We start from the raw sequence: 18,414 nt of genomic DNA, 5'->3' as shown, positions 1-18,414 counted from the left end.
TCCCCTTAGATGTTGTATCTGAATTTTAAAAACTTTATTTTGATTGTTATTTCCCTTTCTGTATTTCCTAAATGATATCAATGTGCTTATTTCCCATATGCACTTTCTGCAGCTCTAGGTTAGCCTGCTGTAACAATTTTATGTGTGTTAACCCATATAATCTTGCCAGTATCACCATTTTGGAATCTACCAGGTTAAGAAAGAAGTTGGTAGTTCTTACAAGTTATCTAAGAACTTAGATTAACTTAGTTATCTTAGAAGTGTAATTAAGAAGCTGTCCAGATTTATTTTGGGTACATTCCTAAGACCCCGAATTTTCTCTTTTAGGTGGGGCTTATTTTGCCTAGGAAAGGAACAGATGTAACATTCAACAATTCTGCGGGAGCTGAATGAATGGGATGAAATCTGATTACCTGACAGTTTTTTCCAGTGTAGCCCAATGGGCAGATACAGCGGTAGGTACCCAGGCCATCAACACATACTCCTTCATTCAGGCATGGATGAGAGTTGCATTCATTGATCTCATGGAGGCAGAAGGAACCGGTGAAGCCCACAGGGCACAAGCAAGAGAAGGAGTTAATTCCATCGATACACGTGCCACCATTGAAACAGGAGCTGAGAAGCACACAAGAAGAACAACATCAGCTAGATAATCTGGATCCTCTGACCTGCTATTTTAAAAGTGAGGTTTCTCACATTTAAGATATTACAGAAGGAAATACTCCTGAGCATCCCAAACTCCTATATCCAGTAAACTTTACTTTTTTCCAAACTAGAATGGGCACCAATCAGCATGAGTCTCAGCTTCCTTTCCACAATCAAAAAGATCTGAGGAATATTTAAAAATCTGAGCTTATTAGAGACTCCAAGAGAAAATGAAGGCTTCCAGGTTTTATCCAGCCCTTCTATAGCTCTCTATGTATCACATTTCATTTTATCTCTAAGTCAATTTAATTTATAAGGAACGTATCAAATAAATAGCTCTTGATTCTAGATTTCTTTATGGAAGAGAAACAGAACAAATTTGTTGATAATAAAAAAAGAATCAAACCTCCCAGAAATTACTTAAAGAGGGATGACAAATCTGTAAAGAAACGGAATTTTTTTGTCAACTGAAATTAACAAGAGACCAAAAGGAGATGATATAAAATTATAGCTCTTTCTGTTTCCTATGTAAGATATAAATGATGATTCATCTCACTTTAAAAAAGCAGAGACATTACTTTGTCAGCAAAGGTCTGTCTAGTCAAGGCTATGGTTTTTCCAGCGGTCATGTATGGATGTGAGAGTTGGACTATAAAGAACGCTGAGCACCGAAGAATTGATGCTTTTGAACTGTCATGTTGGAGAAGACTCTTGAGAGTACCCTGGACTGCAAGGAGATCCAACCAGTCCATCCTAAAGGAGATCAGTCCTGGGTGTTCATTGGTAGGACTGATGTTGAAGCTGAAACTCCAATACTTTGGCCACCTGATGTGAAGAGATGACTCATTTGAAAAGACCCTGATGCTGGGAAAGATTGAGGGCAGGAAGAGAAGGGGATGACAGAGGATGAGATGGTTGGATGGCATCACTGACTCAATGGACATGGGTTTGGGTGGACTCTGGGTGTTGGTGATGGACAGGGAGGCCTGACGTGCTGCAGTTTATGGGGTCTCAAAGAGTCGGACACGACTGAGCGGCTGAACTGAACATCTCACTGTTTTTCAACCTCTGCCTTAAACTTGTAACTAGATGTCCACAAGGAATTAGAAACTAGAAAATAGGAGATGATTGTGTGGTGGGATCCAAGGCGATGCCTTATGTGGCCCCTCAATCCCAGTATAGTACTCTGTAGGTTCCTCCTCTCTCTCCCTTTTCCCATAAGACATTGTTGCCTGAGGACACGGGCTGCTCACCTCTCAGTGCACTCGTCAATGTTGTTCTCACAGTGGACTCCATCAAATCCCGCCGGGCACTTGCAGGTGTAACTGTTGACATAGTCAGAGCAGGTCCCTCCGTTCTTACAGGGCTCACTCAGACACTCATTCATGTCTGTCTGACATTTATCCCCAGTGAAGCCCGGAAGGCACAGGCAGGAGAAAGTATTCACTCCATCTACACAGGAACCTCCATTCTGGCAAGGATCTAAGCCATTGCACACAAGAATTAGAACTCTGAACAGCAGCATCCATTTAACCTTAGACTCATAAAGGTGAGCACCCTGAACTGAGCCACACTAACAACAGTAACAATTCTGGCTTTTCTTTACATCTATTTTTCCCTGACTCCTCCAATTACATAAATGAATATAGTAACACTTGTCTGAGATTCTTAGTAAGAATCTGTTTAATAGCTGGAAAGAACTTTACATGCATCACTGTCTTGCAAAATTAATACTCATAAAACTAGGGATGGGATAGATATTAATTAGTCCCCTTGTGCTGAACAACCTTTTCTTTTCCCTCCCTCTCTTCCTTTCTTCCCTTTCTTGTTTTTTTTTTTTTGTTGTTTTTTAGATTTACATACAACTAGGAAACGAGCATTTTTACATTTTAAACATCATGTAGTTTGATCTTAGAGAACACTTTACAGTCATAGCAGTTAATCAAGAAATTTTGAGCTATTATCATAGCACAGTCTTCTGCAACATAGAAGGCACTCGAATCGGAACAAGAAAAGTAAGATGTGGCTCCTGTCTTAAGGAACTTGAAATATAATTACAAGACAGGTCATAAACATTAAGAGAAAACTAAACACCAGGTGGATAATGCAGCCCTTATTTTATAAGAGAGATATTTATACCTTAGTCATCTATTAGGCTAATTTCATTCTAAGGCTTATTTGCAGTCTCTACTGGAACAACTCTAGAAGTCATATTATCCCTTCTTATACATAACACTACACAGCTACTGTAATTTCCACAGCACCTTTCAAGCAACTCACAGTAATTCACTGAATAATTTAAAACTAGTTGCAAATATTGTTAGTCCTACTTCTAATAGGAAAAAATGTTTAAATAGTAGAAATTTGATTGATATACTAATTAACGTGGGAAAGGAATCCAAATAGTTTGATCCCACGCCCTTAAATTTCTCCATCAGTTGTTCCTTGGATATGTTTTTTTCACCATTAGTCATATAATGTTGAAATTATTTGTCTATCTGTCTTTATTTCCTAAGAGACTATGAGTTTCATTAATGTAAGGTTTTATTTACATTGGCACTGTCAGCCCCTAGTATAGTGCCATCCTTATGATAATTGAAATGATATATGCTGTGAATAAGATGCCATTATTCTGGATGCACTATGATAGGCTTGTTTGAAGTTTAATGATTTAATCACCACACAAGTAACTGAATACAAGTGGCCCCCCATATTCATGTGTTCCACAATCATGGATTCAACCAACCAAGGACAGAAAAAAAAATTTTTTTAAATCCCAGAAAGTTCCAAAAGGCTAAACTTGAATTTGCCATGTACCAGCAAATATTTACATAGCACTTACACTGCATTAGGTATTACAAGTAATTAAGAAATGATTTAAAGTATACAAGAGGATGTGCATAGGTTATATGCAAATACTACACTGTTTTATATAAGGGACTTGAGCATCTGCAGATTTTAGTATCCACAGGGGGTCCTAGAACCAATACCCTCAGATACTGAGAGATGACTGTACTGATAAGTACATCACATTCGTATGTTGAAACTACCGAAGCTGGGTACAGAACCACTAGAAAGAAGTAGGCAGAACAATCCCTAAGGTTTACACAAGGCTGAGCACAGTTCACATTCACAGCAGTCAGAATGAAAAGATTCCCCTAAGATGTACAGTGCCAAGTAGAGTTCTCAGAGAAAAATAAAATTGTAAAAAAATTCACACAAATCTACAGTGACAGAGGTAGATCCCTCGTTGCCTGAGACAGGAAAGTGGAAAGGAGGGTTAAGTTACAAGAGACGAAATACATTCGGGGGGATGAATGTGATCAGTATCTTAAATACCGGTTTGAGTTGTCGTATGTCAAAACTTACTGGACTGGTTCATTTAAATACTGGCAGTGTGTTGTATACTTAATTATACTTCAAGAGATCTGCTTTTTATTAGAAGCTTTCATAGCATTGTCCCCACTTTGACAATGCACAAAAATCAGTAAGGCAATGCTTAAAAGTGACTCCCGTGTATTAACTCCTAAAGCCACTAGCTTCAAAATGAAGATTTTTAAAATACGAAGATTAAAGACAGGTGATACACTATTGGATGGCCAGCCTCACACCGAGAGGCAAGTGCCCCACCAAGTCCTCCTCTGCTCCCTTGGCTCTGCTCTCCCCCAGGGGCTCAGGAGCAGGCTGGCGCACTCACTGGCAAGGCAGTCATCAACGTCCTCCTCACAGTCCATGCCACTGAAGCCTGGAGGACATTCACACATGTAGCTGCCCTGGGTGTTATGGCAGAGACCGTGGTTCATGCAGGGCTTGGAGACACACTCATCAATGTCGATGGTACACCGCTGACCTGGAAACCAAGGGGCAATGAATGGTCCAGTCTTTGGAAATCGATTCCCACACAGAAATTTATGTGGGGGCTGAGCTTTAGCTGGGGTGGGTGGGACTACTGCAAGGATATTCTGTTTGGTCTCCTGCTTTGGGAAGTCCCTTCAGGTTTCTGTGCCCCCAACAAGCTGCCGCCCAGATGCTAAAATTCTACATAGAACATCACAGTTTCAGACCCTGATTGGAGTCCTAGCCACCAGGGGGCGGCAAAGACACGTAAAATGGAAAGTCTTTCTAAAACATTCCAGTTAGCAGCTTCAGCTTTATACAAGGCCTGTGTTCTTGACAAAAAAGGGCAAGCCTCAAAAGATAGATCCTCCATGTCATCAAATAACCAGATCACTCTGTTAAATGCTCTTAGTTTCTACATTCTGACGCTGTTACCTTTCCAGCCAGGAGCACACAGGCAGGAGTAACTCTCAAAATTTGGTGCCTCTTTGCAAACACCAGCATTCTCACAAGGGTTTGGGGAACAGGGAGCCAATACGGTCTGACAGTTCTTGCCTGTAAATCAAATGACAGAGTTTATTATGGAGAAAAAGTCCAAGGAACTGAGATTTCCCCAAATTCTATACCAAAGGATGCTTTCCGAATTCAGATCTAATGTAATGAATAAGTTTTGGGATCTGAGAGACCTACGGACCTTTGTGTCTTGGATCTGATGGGATAACTCACAGTGTGATCTCAGGCAAGTTACATTCGCTGAGCTTCCACATAAACAAGATGGGAATTAGAATGGTGTGTAACTCATAGAGGCTTTTGGTGGATTAAATGAAAAAATGTTTACAAAGTCCTTATTAGCATAGGGCCCAGCACATGGAGTAAGTACTCAACAACTGCTTGGCTGCTGTCATCCTCACGTTATTATCACAAGTGGTTATGTGGATTTAGAAACTGACATCAATCAGGTGTGAGAGTTTTTGCATCTTCGTAGCTAAGATTCAGCTACTCAGAAGCTTAGCGACATAGATCCACCTTGCAGAGTTAACAACACAGCCTCCTATTCTTAAACCTCTGCAGGCCTGTTCTAGAAGGCAATGGGGTTGATCAGAAGGCCATCAGAGGTGGAAACCAGTGAAGTTACACCAATTGTCTAGTAACATCTCTCCTTATTTCAACATCAAAACATGACATTAATAGTTGCCCACCAACATTTCCTACCTTACTATACTGAATATAAGATTCCAGAAAAAAATTAAAAGAATACTTTTATTAAAAGGGAGGTGGGTTTTTTCCAAGATGGTGGAGGAGTAGGAGGACATGGAGTTTCTCTCTCCCCACAAATGTATCAAGAATACATCTACACGTGAAGCAGTTCCCACACAGCACCTGCTGAACGCTAGCAGAGGACCTTGGACACCTAAAAGGACAAGAAAGATCCCCACATAAAGGGTAGGGTGAAAAAAAGAAGGCAAAGGAAGAGGAGAGGAAGCAGGATGATACCTGCACCCCTCGTGGGGAGTTGAAGGTATGGAGAGGTCCCTGCAAAATAAAAATCTAAAAGAACAACTAAATAAAGAGGATACAGTCAATCCACCTAAAAAAGAATCCAGAATAATGATAGTAAAGATGACCCAAGATCTCAGAAAAAGAATGGAGGCACAGATCAAGAAGATACAAGAAATGTTCAACAAAGACCTGGGAGAACTAATGAACACACAAATAGAGATGAATACAAGAACTGAGATGAAAAATACACTAGAAGGAATCACCAGAATAGCTGAGGCAGAAGAAGGGATAAGTGACCTGGGAGACAGGATGGTGGAAATCTCTGTGGTGAAACAGAAGAAAGAAAAAAGAATGAAAAGAAATGAGGACAGGGACTTTCCTGGCAGCCCAGTGGTTAAGACATCACACTTCCACTGCAGGGGGCAAAGATTCAATCTCTGCTTGGGAAACTAAGATCCTGCACGCTGCAGGGTGTGGACCAAAAAGTCAATATGAAATATATAAATAAGTAATTTTTTTTTTAAAGAAATGAAGACAGTCTCAGAGACCTCTGGGAAAACATTAAATGCACCAATATTTAAATTATGGGGTCTAAAAAGAAGAAAAAGAACCTGAGAAAATATTTGAAGAGATTATAGTTGAAATCTTCCCTAAAATGAGAAAGAAAGTGGTCACCCAAGTCCAGGAAGCACAGATAGTCCCATAGAGGATAAACCCAGGGACAAACATGTCAAGACACACATTAATCAAAATAACAAAAATTAAATACAAAGAAAAAGTATTTAAAGCAATAAGGGAAAAACAACAAATAACATATAAGGGAATCCCCATCCCCAAAAGCTGATTTTTTGAGCAAAAATTCTGCAGGTCAGAAGGGAGTGGCATGATATATTCAAAGTGACAAAAGGGAAAAAACTACAATCAAGAATACCCAGCAAGGTTCTCATTCCAATTTGACAGAGACTCAAAAGCTTTATAGACAAGCAAAAACTAAGAGAATTCAGCACCACCAAACCAGCTTTACAACAAATACTAAGGGAAATTAATTCTCTAGGCAGGAAACACAAGAGAACAAAACAGGAAAGGGGAAAAAAAAGGACCTAAAAAAACACCTCTCAAATTAAAAAAATGGCAATAGGAATATACATATCAATACTTATGCAAATGGATTAAATGCTTCAACCAAAAGCCACAGACTGGCTGAATGGCAGCAAAAACAAGATGCTGTCTACATATATGCTGTCTACAAGAGACCCACTTCAGACCTAAGGACACACACACAGAATAAAAGTAATGGGATGAGAAAAGATAATACATGCAAACGGAAATCAAAAGAAAGCTAGGATAGCAATCTTATATCAGACAAAACAGACTGTAAATAAAGAATGTTACAAAAGACAAGGGAGGACACTACATAACGATCAAGGGATCAATCCAAGATGATATAACAATTGCAAATATATAGGCATCCAACACAGGAGCACTTCAGTATACAAAGCAAATGCTAACAGCCACAAAAGCTGAAATCGACAGCAACACAATAATGGTGGGGAACTTTAACACCCATTATACCAATGGACAGATCATCCAGATAGAAAATTAATAAGTAAATATAAGCCTTAAGTGGCACATTGGACCAGATAGACTTAATTGATATTTATTAGACATTCCATCCAAAAGCAGCAGAACACACTTTCTTCTCAAGTGCACAGGAAACATTCTCCAGGATAGATAGCAACTTCGGTCACAAATCAAACCTCAGTATATTTAAGAAAACAGAAATCATATCCAGCATCTTTTCCAAACACAACACAAAGCAACTAGAGAAAGAACAGATAAATTGCCAAGTAAGTAAAAGGAAAGAAATCATAAAGATCAGACAAAAAACAAATGAAATAGAGACCAAAAAAACAGCAAAAAAATCAATGAAACTAAAAGTTGGCTCTCTGCGAAGATAAACAAAATTGATAAACTTTTAGTTAGAGTCATCAAGAAAAAAGAGGACTCAATCAATAAAACAGAAATGACAAAAAAGAAGTTACAATGAACACCACAGAAATGCAAAGGATCATAAAAGACTACTATAAGAAACTATACAACAATAAAATGAACCACCTAAAACAAAGGCATAAATTCATAAAAAGGTACAAACTTCCAAGAATGAACCAAGGAGAAATATAAACAGACCAATCACAAGACCTGAAATTGAAACTGTGATTAAAAATCTTTCAACAAACAAAACTCCAGGACCAGATGGGATTTATCCCAGGGATGCAAGGACTTTTCAATATCTGCAAATCAATGTGATACTCCACATCAACAAATTGAAGAATAAAAGCCATAAGATTATCTCAATAGCTGCAGAAAAAGCTTCTGAGGTAATTCAACATTCCTTTATGACAAAAACTCTCCAGAAAGTGGGCAAAACGGGAATCCACCTCAACATAATAAAAGCCATATACACCAAACTCAAAGCAAAAATCATTCTCAATGGTGAAAAACTGAAAGCATCTCCTCTAAAATCAGGAATAAGACAAGGATGTCCTCTCGCCATTTTTATTCAATATAGTTTTGGAAGTTCTAGCCACAGCAATCAGAGAAGAAATAAAAGGAACCAAAACTGAAAAAAAAGAAGTAAAACGGTCACTGTTTGCAGGTAACATGATATGATACATAAAGAAACCCTAAAGACACTATCAGAAAACTATTATAGCTCATTAATGAATCCGGTAAAGTTACAGGATACAAAATTAATACACAGAAATATGTATTTCTAGACACTAACAAGAAAGCTCAGAAACATTATCAAGGAAACAATCCCATCTACCATTATATTAGAAAGAATAAAGTACCTAGGAATAAACCTATCTAAGGAGGCAAAACACTTGTATGCAGAAAACTGTAAATATTGATGAAAGAAATCAAAGATGACACAAACAGATGGAGAGATATACCATGTTTTTCAATTGGGAAATTACTATTTTACCCAAGGCAATCTAACAAATTCAATGCAATCCCTATCAAATTACCCATGGCATTTTTCACAGAATTAGAACAAAAAAATTTACAATTTGCATGGAAACACAAAACACCACAAATAGCCAAAGAAATCTTGAGAATGAAAAATGGAGCTGGAGGAATCAGGCTCCCTGACTTCAGACTATACTACAAAGCTACAGTTATCCAAACAGTATGGTACTGGCACAAAACCAGAAATATAGATCAATGGAACAGGACAGAAAGCCCAGAAATAAACCCACACACTACTGTCACCAAATCTATGACAAAGGAGGCAAGAATATACAATGGAGAAAAGACAGTCTTGTCAATACGTGGTGCTGAGAAAAAAACTGGACAGCTGATTGATGCTTTTGAACTGTGGTGTTGGAGAAGACTCTTGAGAGTCCCTTGGACTGAAAGGAGATCCAAGCAGTCCATTTTGAAGGAGATCAGCCCTGGGATTTCTTTGGAAGGAATGATGCTGAAGCTGAAACTCCAGTACTTTGGCCACCTCATGCGAAGAGTTGACTCATTGGAAAAGACTCTAATGCTGGGAGGGATTGGGGGCAGGAGGAGAAGGGGATGACAGAGGATGGGATGGCTGGATGGCATCACTGACTCGATGGATGTGAGTCTAAGTGAACTCTGGGAGTTGGTGATGGACAGGGAGTCCTGGCATGCTGCGATTCATGGGGTTGCAAAGAGTTGGACACAACTGAGCGACTGAATGGAACTGAACTGAACTGATATGTAAACAAATGAAATTAGAACACTCTCAGCACTATACATAAAAATAAACTCAACATGGATTAAAGATCTAAGTGTAAGGCCGGATACTATAAAACTCTTAGAGAAAAATATAGGAAGAACACTCTCTGACATAAATCACAGCAAGATTTTTTTGATCCATCTCCTAGAGTAAGACTTCCCTGATAGCTCAGTTGGTAAAGAATCTACCTGCAACGCAGGAGACCCTGGTTCAATTCCTGGATCAGGAAGATCCGCTGGAGAAGAAATAGGCTACCCATTCCAGTATTCTTGGGTTTCCCTTGTGGCTCAGCTGGTAAAGAATCCACCTGCAATGTGGGAGACCTGGGTTCCATCCCTGGGTTGGGAAGATCCCCTGAAGAAGGGAAAGGCTACCCACTACAGTATTCTGGCCTGGAGAATTCCATGGACTTTATAGTCCATTTGGTGGCAAAAAATCAGACACGACCTAGCGACTTTCACTTTCACTTTCCCAGAGTAATGAAACTGAAAGCAGAAACAAACAAATGGGACCTAATTAAACCTAAAAGCTTTTGCACAGCAAAGGAAACCAGAAAACAAAATGAAAAGACAACCCTCAGAATGGGAAAAAATATTTGCAAATGAAGCAACTGACAAGGGCAAATTTCCAAAATATACAAACAGCTTATGCATCTCAATCAAAACAACAACAACAACAACAACAAAAACTACTGCAATCAAAAAATGGGCAGAGGATCTGAAGAGACATTTCTCTAAAGACATATAGATGGCTAAAAAAGCACATGGAAAGATGCTCAACATCACTAATTATTAGAGAAATACAAATCAAAACTATAATGAGGCATCACCTCACACCTGTCAGAAAGGCTATCATCAAAAAATCTACAAACAGTAAATGCTGGAGAGGGTACAGAGAAATGGAACACTCCACTGTTGGTGAGAATGTAAGATGGTAATGCCACTATTGAGAACAATATGGAGGTTCCTTAAAAAAGTAAAAATAGAGCTACCTTATGATCCAGCAATTTCACTCATGGGCATATAACCATAGAAAATCATAATTCTAAAAGATACATGTACCCATGTACATCAGTATTTGTAACAGCCAAGACATTGAAGCAGTTTAAATGCCCATCAACAGAGGAATGGATAAAAAAGATGTGGTATATATATGCAGTGGAATATTATTCAGCCTTAAAGATGAACGAAATAATGCCATTTGCAGCAACATAGATGGACCTAGAGATTGTCATACAGAGTGAAATAAGTCAGACAAAGACAAATACCACATGATATCACTTACAGCTAGCATCAAAAAAAGCATACAAATGAACTTGGTTACAAAACAGAAACAGAGTTCCAGATGTAGAAACCAACCCTATGGTTTCCAAGGGGAGGGGAGGGATGAATTAGAGACTGGGATTGATATATACACACTACTGTATATAAAACAGATAACCAATAAGGACCTATTACATAGCACAGGGAATTCTATTCAATAATCTGTAATGATCTACATGGAAAAAGAATCTAAAAAAGAGTTCAAAAACAAAGAGTTCACTTTGCTGTACACCTCAAACTAACACATTGTCAATCAACTATATTCCAATAAAAACTTTTTTAAAAAGGGAGATTACGTTGTTTTGGAAGTCAAATTACAACTCACAATTGTCAGAATGGCTATCATCAAAAAAGTATACAAGTAAAGTATGCTGGTAAAGATGTGAAGAAAAGGAAACTCGATACTATTGGTTGGAATGTAAACTAGTACAGCCGTCATAGTGAACAGTATGGATGTCACTCAAGCTAAAAACAGAACTACAATATCATCCAGCAATTGCACTCCTTGGTATACATCTGAAGAAAATGAAAACACTAATTCAAAAAAGATATGTGCGCCTCAATGTTCAAATCAGCATTAGGTTATTTATAATAGCCAAGCTATGGAAGCAACCTAAGTATCCATCAACAAATGAAGGGATAAAGATGTGATTTGTGACTCTCTTTCTCACACACACATACATATACACAAGAATATTACTCAGAAATAAAAAAGAATGAAATTCTGCCATCTGCATCATGGATGGACTTAGAGGGTATTATGATTAGTGAAACAAGTCAGACAGAAAAGACAAATACTGTATGTTATTACTTGTCTGTGGAGTCTGAAAAACAAGACAAATGAATATAATAAAATAGAAACAGCCTCACAGGTATAGAGAACAAACCGTGGTTACTAGCGGGAGAAGGAAGGGGGAGGGCCAAGGCAGAGGTGGGGGATTAAGAGAGAGAAACTACTAGGCATAAAATAAATAATCCACATGGGTACAGAACAGGGAATACAGCTATTATTTCATAGTAACTCTAAATGGAGTATAATCTTTAAATATTTGAATCACTATAGCATACACCTGAAACTAATACAACGTTGCAACAAAATAAATAAGGTCAAGTTACAACTCGGTTTAAAATTTTATCTTAAAACTTTGCATTCAAAAAGAAAAAAATATTACCACAACTTTTCATCGATGTCCCTAACCAGTTTTTCTTTTCTTAAAAGGTTCTTTTTGATGTGGACCATTTTTTGTGCTGCTTCAGTTGTGTCCAACTCTTTGCAACTCCATGGACTGTAGCCCAGCAGGCTCCTCTATTCATGGGATTCTCCAGGAAAGAATACTGGAATGGGTTGCCTTTCCCTTCTTCAGGGGATCTTCTCCATGCAGGGATCAAACCTGTGTTTCTTATGTCTCCTGCACTGACAGGCAAGTTCTTTACCCCTGGCCCCACCTGGGAAGTCCCAGGACCATTTTTAGAATTAATTTATTTTCGGCTGCACTGGGTCTTTGTTGCTGCACATGGGCCTTGTGGCAAGTAGGGGCTACTCTCTAGTTGCAATGGGTAGTAGGCTTGTCACTGTTGGGAGGCACGGGCTCTAGGCGTATGGCTTTAGAAGTTGCAGCATATGGGCTTAGTTGCCTCGAGGCATGTGAGATTTTCCTGGACCAAGGATCGAACTCGGGTCCCCCGCATTGGCAAATGGATTCTTAACTGCTGGACCACCAGGGACATCCAATGTGGACCATTTTTAAAGTCTTTATTGAATTTGTTACAAAATTGCTTTTGTTTTATGTTTTGGCTTTTTTGGCCATGAGGCAGTGGGATCTTAGCTCCCAACCAGGGATCAAGCCTATTTCCGCTGCACTGGAATATGAAGTTTTAACCACTGAATCACCAGGGAAGTTCCCCTAACAAGTTCTTAATGTGTCTGGTCAGAACAGTGGTTCACAAGGAAAGGCAACGTTGCTTAGCTCCCTTCATGCTGGCCAAATTCAATGACACTCAGAACCCACAGCAACATTCAGCACTGAAATTTTAATCTGTAATATCTAAAATAAAATCCCAGAGGTCACATATAGTAAATTCTTTTAATAAGATCCTAATATGTAGAAAAACCAACAGCCAGCATATAGTCAGATATTCTTATAGTGTTGAATAGCAAGAAGGCAAATATTTCCCCAATGAGCTATGTACGTTAGTCACATTCAGATAAGCCTATAATGTGTCAAAGCATAATGACACCTGCTTACATCTCCCTACTACCATCAATTCTCAGTCTTTATGGTTGTAAATGATATGATCTGCTCAGTTCCAACAAATGTGATTGCTATTGTTATGGAATGACATTATTTAGACTGTCTGGGGATAGCTATGGATCTCCAATAACTTTGATTTTTTCAATCAGGATGGCTAAATGCAGTTTGTCTGCATGAATGTTTCTTCTAAAGAGGTGACAAAGATAGCAATGTAGTATCAAGTCTTTCAGGTAAAAGAGTCATGCATCTGGCCACTCTAAACAGCCTAGAGTCACTAGCAACAGCTATTATCAACAGGCCAAGACTCCAGGGGAGTAAGAACTCAGCCATGCTCCTGCCTGCATGCAAGGCACTGGAGAAACATGCAAAGCCATTAAATGAATGACATGAGGCAAGTGAGCCACACAAATACAACCAGTCACAAGACGGCAGTAATGAGGCAGGAGAATACAAAGAAATGTCCAAGCACACTCCTGTAACACCACCTGAAACAAAGTCACCTGATATGAAATGAAGTCACATCCATGTCTTCTGTGTGTGATCGCCATCCAAGGGCAGTGCCTCTCTGCAGAGGACGCAGTGGCAATCAATGTGAGGAGAGGAATGACAGTTAAGAGGACAAGCTTTGGATTCAAATACTTAGGGACAAATCCTAGATTTACTACTTACCTCTGTGACCTTCAGCAAGTAACCTCTCTTTGCCTCAGCTTCCTCATGTATAAAATGGTGATAGGAATCGGAACCTCTACTCTATAGAATTACCGTGAGCACTAGAGCAAATACTCCAAAATATATAAAGTGTCTGGCATATAGTAAATGACCGATAAGTGGTAGCTGTTGTGTTGGCAAAACTAAGACCAAGAGCAAAGGCCATACAGTCCATTCAGATAATGACTAAACCATCAGCTATGTATCAATTCAAGACATGTATAATTAAACAATTTTTTTCAAACCCTAAAAAATAAAGGCAAACAAGTATCCCCACCACAGTGTTTTCTCAGAGTGGACGACCTAGACAGTGAGGGCAGGAAAGGTGGTCAGGGAGCGATTCCTCAGGGCAGCATCACTGCCCCCACAGACCCCATCTCTGAGACTCCGAGGTTTGGAATGATAAGACCGGGCATCCCTTCTGGCCGCTGGACCCCAGGACTCACCTGTGTATGGCAGCACACAGTGGCAAGTATAACCGCTTACGTCATCAAGGCAGGTTCCTTGGTTCAGACATGGATTTGAAGCACATTCATCAATATTCACCTGGCAGTTATAGCCTGCACACAAAAAGGGGGGAAAATCAAATACAGTGAAACTTTCTGTTAGCCTCCTCAATATCTTAATTACTAAGCAATGCTCTCAGGGGTAAACATTAAACACCTCAGAAACTGCATTAATTTCTTCAGGCCACTGAAACACCTGCTCATTCATTTCAGTGTAAAGTCCCTGACATAGTCAGTCAGTAAAACTGCTTAATCAAAAAATGAATGGAAGAACAACATATTCTAATAGCTTGAAAGTTTAATGAATGTCCAAATACAAGTAATTTCTTTATAATGGACCAAGAAGTTCACTAGGGTAAAAAAAAAGCTACTGCTATATCTAAATGGAGGCTTCTATACAAAGTATCTGGTCAGGGCTTAAAAATAGGCTAGAAATTATTAAGGGATAAAATATTTGAACAGTTAATCAAAGCTTCTTGATTTATGCCCACTTTTTCAAATGCACAGTATCCACCATCAATGTGGTGATGGTTTCTGAAGTCACAAAGCTCTTCCCCCTGATCCAAGACACAAAATCTACTCCCACTATGAAAAAAGAGAAAAGTAAGGAAGTATTCATGGGGATAGGATATTACCAAATGCCACCACCTTTATACCTGCAATAGGGCCTGACACAGAATCTTAAAACTGAGAAACTATAGCCATGTATAAAAAGAAAATAATGGTCTAAGAGTATAGGGGTCTGAGTTCAAACTGTAGTCTGTTAATCACTAGACATATGATTGTGAACTATTTTGATATTTATTTTGTCAATCAGCAAGTCTCAAAGAGACAAAGGAATAACAGTGCTTTTAAATCTGTAAGTTTCTTTACAGATGTTATATATCTGAATGTCAAAAAGTTAATGACTAAAATATGATCTTAAAAAAATGTCAAGTTATCAAATAAAGTGACACCGAAACCTACTGACCTATCACAGTAGCCTGGCACAACTGTGAGTTGTGAAATAAATGACCATATGGGTCCAGGAGTACAAATATGCATGATTTACCCACAGGTTTCTCTCTCGAAGGTTAAAGAAAAAAGTGACAGGAGAAATAACAGAGACAACTCAAAAAGTGATTTTACACAATACTACTATGCATTTTTCCAGAAGGCCATAGGTGACTATGTATCATCTAAGAACATCTCAATGTTTAAGAGAATTTGTTGGAAAGGTTTTAAATACATGGATTCTCCCATGATATTATTGCTACAATTATAGTAAAACAAGATTTTCATTCTTCTACCAATATCTCTTTTGAATTATCACAGAATCAAGCGTGACCTGGAGCTTACAATTAGAGTACTCAATTAGAATGTCCAAAGTTGTATGAATGGAGCTCTAGTTGCTTACCTTAAATGGTACTGTTTCAATAGCTCACCTCTTTGCTAATCTGAAAACAGAATCCATGTTTAAATTTATTTATGTTTTTATTCTCCAACTGCCCTATAAATAATAAGTGCTCAAATTAAGGTTGCTATATGAATGAGTAGGAAAAGGGGAAAGAAAGAATTGAGTCAAGCTGTATGTATCAACAAAAAGGCATAAAAAGGACATAAAAATATGCACTTCTGCATCACCTTTAAAGCCCTTCTTGCAAGTGCACCTGTATCCATTCACCAGATTGTCACAAGTTCCCCCGTTCTGGCATGGATTAGAAAGACATTCATTTTTGTCCACTTCACAGTTGATGCCAACCCAGCCTGCATCACAGAGGCACTTGTATCTGAAAGAAGACAGAAATAAGTTACAGTTGTGGTATGAATGTATAATTAAGTCACAGTTGAAATAAAAAATTCTGAAGAAAGGAAGGATCAAGGAGCTCCTGGGTGGGCTAATCTCATTTCTGTTCCTCTTCAAACCTACACTTGGGTTACCTTGTGAATCATGTGGGCCCATCTGGAGTATTTAGTAAACACAGCTTCCTGGCCTACAAAAATGCTGGAAAAATTAAGTAAGTATAATGGGCTTTCATATGTAACGAGTGGTTGGTACAACAAATTGGGACAATCTGAAAGATGCATTGACATTGATAAATCTGAAGTTTCTTTTCTGCTAAATAAACATAAAGAAACCTTAGATCACTTGTTTCTGGTGTAAAACAGATACTCAGAAAGCAGGGTACTATCAGAGACTCTAAGTGATCCTGAAGAGCTCCTGGGATGTCTGACTTCTGAGACATGGTTTGTTCTGACCTGAAACGCTGCCCCCAGAAAGCACCAAGTGTACTGAGCAGGAAATGGAACAAAAATGAAGGTATCTGAAATGTATGCATATTGTTCACAATTTGAACACCATTAGCACTTAGCGTGTGATATCGGGAGATAACAGCCTCCTTGTCTGGTGATTCTTTTTTAAAAAAAGTAAATGGGTTGGGATGCTTTGAAGTCTGCTATACTCTGAAACAGGAATACTGAGTTAATTCATCTTAGAAATCACTTGATTTCCCATTTACCTCTAAATGTACTCTTCATTTGTCACCTGTTGTAAGCATGGCAAATGCTAAATCTTGGCCCAAGTCCCGTCCTCTGGCAAGCATAGCAAGAGCACAGGACTATCTCATGGAACCAAACGTCACACTCTGTGATTCTAGAAAATTACCTGCCAACACATTACACAACTCTCAGGGGCTTGCCAACTGTGAACACTTCATCAGGGCCAAGACTCTAGCTAGCTGAGACCAGCTCTACTTTAGTGGTACCCATTGGTATCATTATGAAACAGAGTTGGGTTTTCTTTAAGCAGGAGGTTAAGAATATCAATAACCTCAGATATGCAGATGACACCACCCTTATGGCAGAAAGTGAAGAGGAACTAAAAAGCCTCTTGATAAAAATGAAAGAGGAGAGTGAAAAAGTTGGCTTAAAGCTCAACATTCAGAAAACGAAGATCATGGCATCTGGTCCCATCACCTCATGGAAAATAGATGGGGAAACAGTGGAAACAGTGTCAGACTTTATTTTTTTGGGCTCCAAAATCACTACAGATGGTGACTGCAGCCATGAAATTAAAAGACGCTTACTCCTTGGAAGAAAAGTTATGACCAACCTAGATAGCATATTCAAAAGTAGAGACATTACTTTGCCAACAAAGGTCCGTCTCGTGAAGGCTATGGTTTTTCCAGTGGTCATGTGTGGATGTGAAAGTTGGACTGTGAAGAAAGCTGAGTGCCGAAGAATTGATGCTTTTGAACTATGGTGTTGGAGGAGACTCTTGAGAGTCCCTTGGACTGCAAGGAGATCCAACCAGTCCATTCTGAAGGAGATCAGCCCTGGGATTTCTTTGGAGGGAATGATGCTAAAGCTGAAACTCCAGTACTTTGGCCACCTCATGCCAAGAGTTGACTCATTGGAAAAGACCCTGATGCTGGGAGGAATTGGGGGCGGGAGGAGAAGGGGACGACAGAGGATGAGATGGCTGGATGGCATCACTGACTTGATGGACAGGAGTCTGAGTGAACTCCGGGAGTTGGTGATGGACAGGGAGGCCTGGCGTGCTGCGATTCATGGGGTCGCAAAGAGTCGGACACGACTGAGCGACTGAACTGAACTGAAGTCAAACAGAATACCCCTCAGAACACAATCTTGCAGTTAGTACTAAAAGCACAATAGCTAAAGACTCAGAAAATAACCCTGGACTCCTCCCATGTGCTGACTACCCACATGAGGAATGAAACGTTCCTCCTTACTTTCCATCTACTCAGTCATGGGAGGCAGAGAAGTGGTGACTTGGAAGACTATGATGTGGATTACCGACCTCTTCAGCCTAGTCTCAGTTCAAGTACTGACTAACTGCTACAGGGTATGGCCAGTACTAAAACTCAACTGGCTCG

The 18,414-nt window shown here is 39.2% G+C and overlaps 1 protein-coding gene across 3 annotated transcripts in view; it reads right to left on the bottom strand.

Annotated features, from left to right (window-relative positions):
* The window catches only part of NOTCH2 (notch receptor 2), a 176,652-nt gene that overhangs the window by 25,007 nt on the left and 133,231 nt on the right, over window positions 1-18,414 (bottom strand). For all 3 annotated transcript variants that reach the window (XM_055584588.1, XM_055584586.1, XM_055584587.1), the window contains 6 exons: window positions 16,163-16,308; window positions 14,480-14,593; window positions 4,918-5,037; window positions 4,343-4,495; window positions 1,899-2,127; window positions 414-615 (listed from right to left, as the gene is read on the bottom strand). In XM_055584588.1, coding sequence (XP_055440563.1) covers window positions 414-615; window positions 1,899-2,127; window positions 4,343-4,495; window positions 4,918-5,037; window positions 14,480-14,593; window positions 16,163-16,308 — 964 coding nt within the window. The remainder of the gene's footprint in view (window positions 1-413; window positions 616-1,898; window positions 2,128-4,342; window positions 4,496-4,917; window positions 5,038-14,479; window positions 14,594-16,162; window positions 16,309-18,414) is intronic.

The sequence above is a fragment of the Bubalus kerabau genome, chromosome 6 (assembly GCF_029407905.1).
Source record: "Bubalus kerabau isolate K-KA32 ecotype Philippines breed swamp buffalo chromosome 6, PCC_UOA_SB_1v2, whole genome shotgun sequence".
Classification (NCBI taxonomy): Eukaryota; Metazoa; Chordata; class Mammalia; order Artiodactyla; family Bovidae; genus Bubalus; species Bubalus kerabau.
The sequence above is the reverse complement of the archived record's forward strand: the minus strand, read 5'-3'. Positions and strand labels throughout refer to the sequence as shown.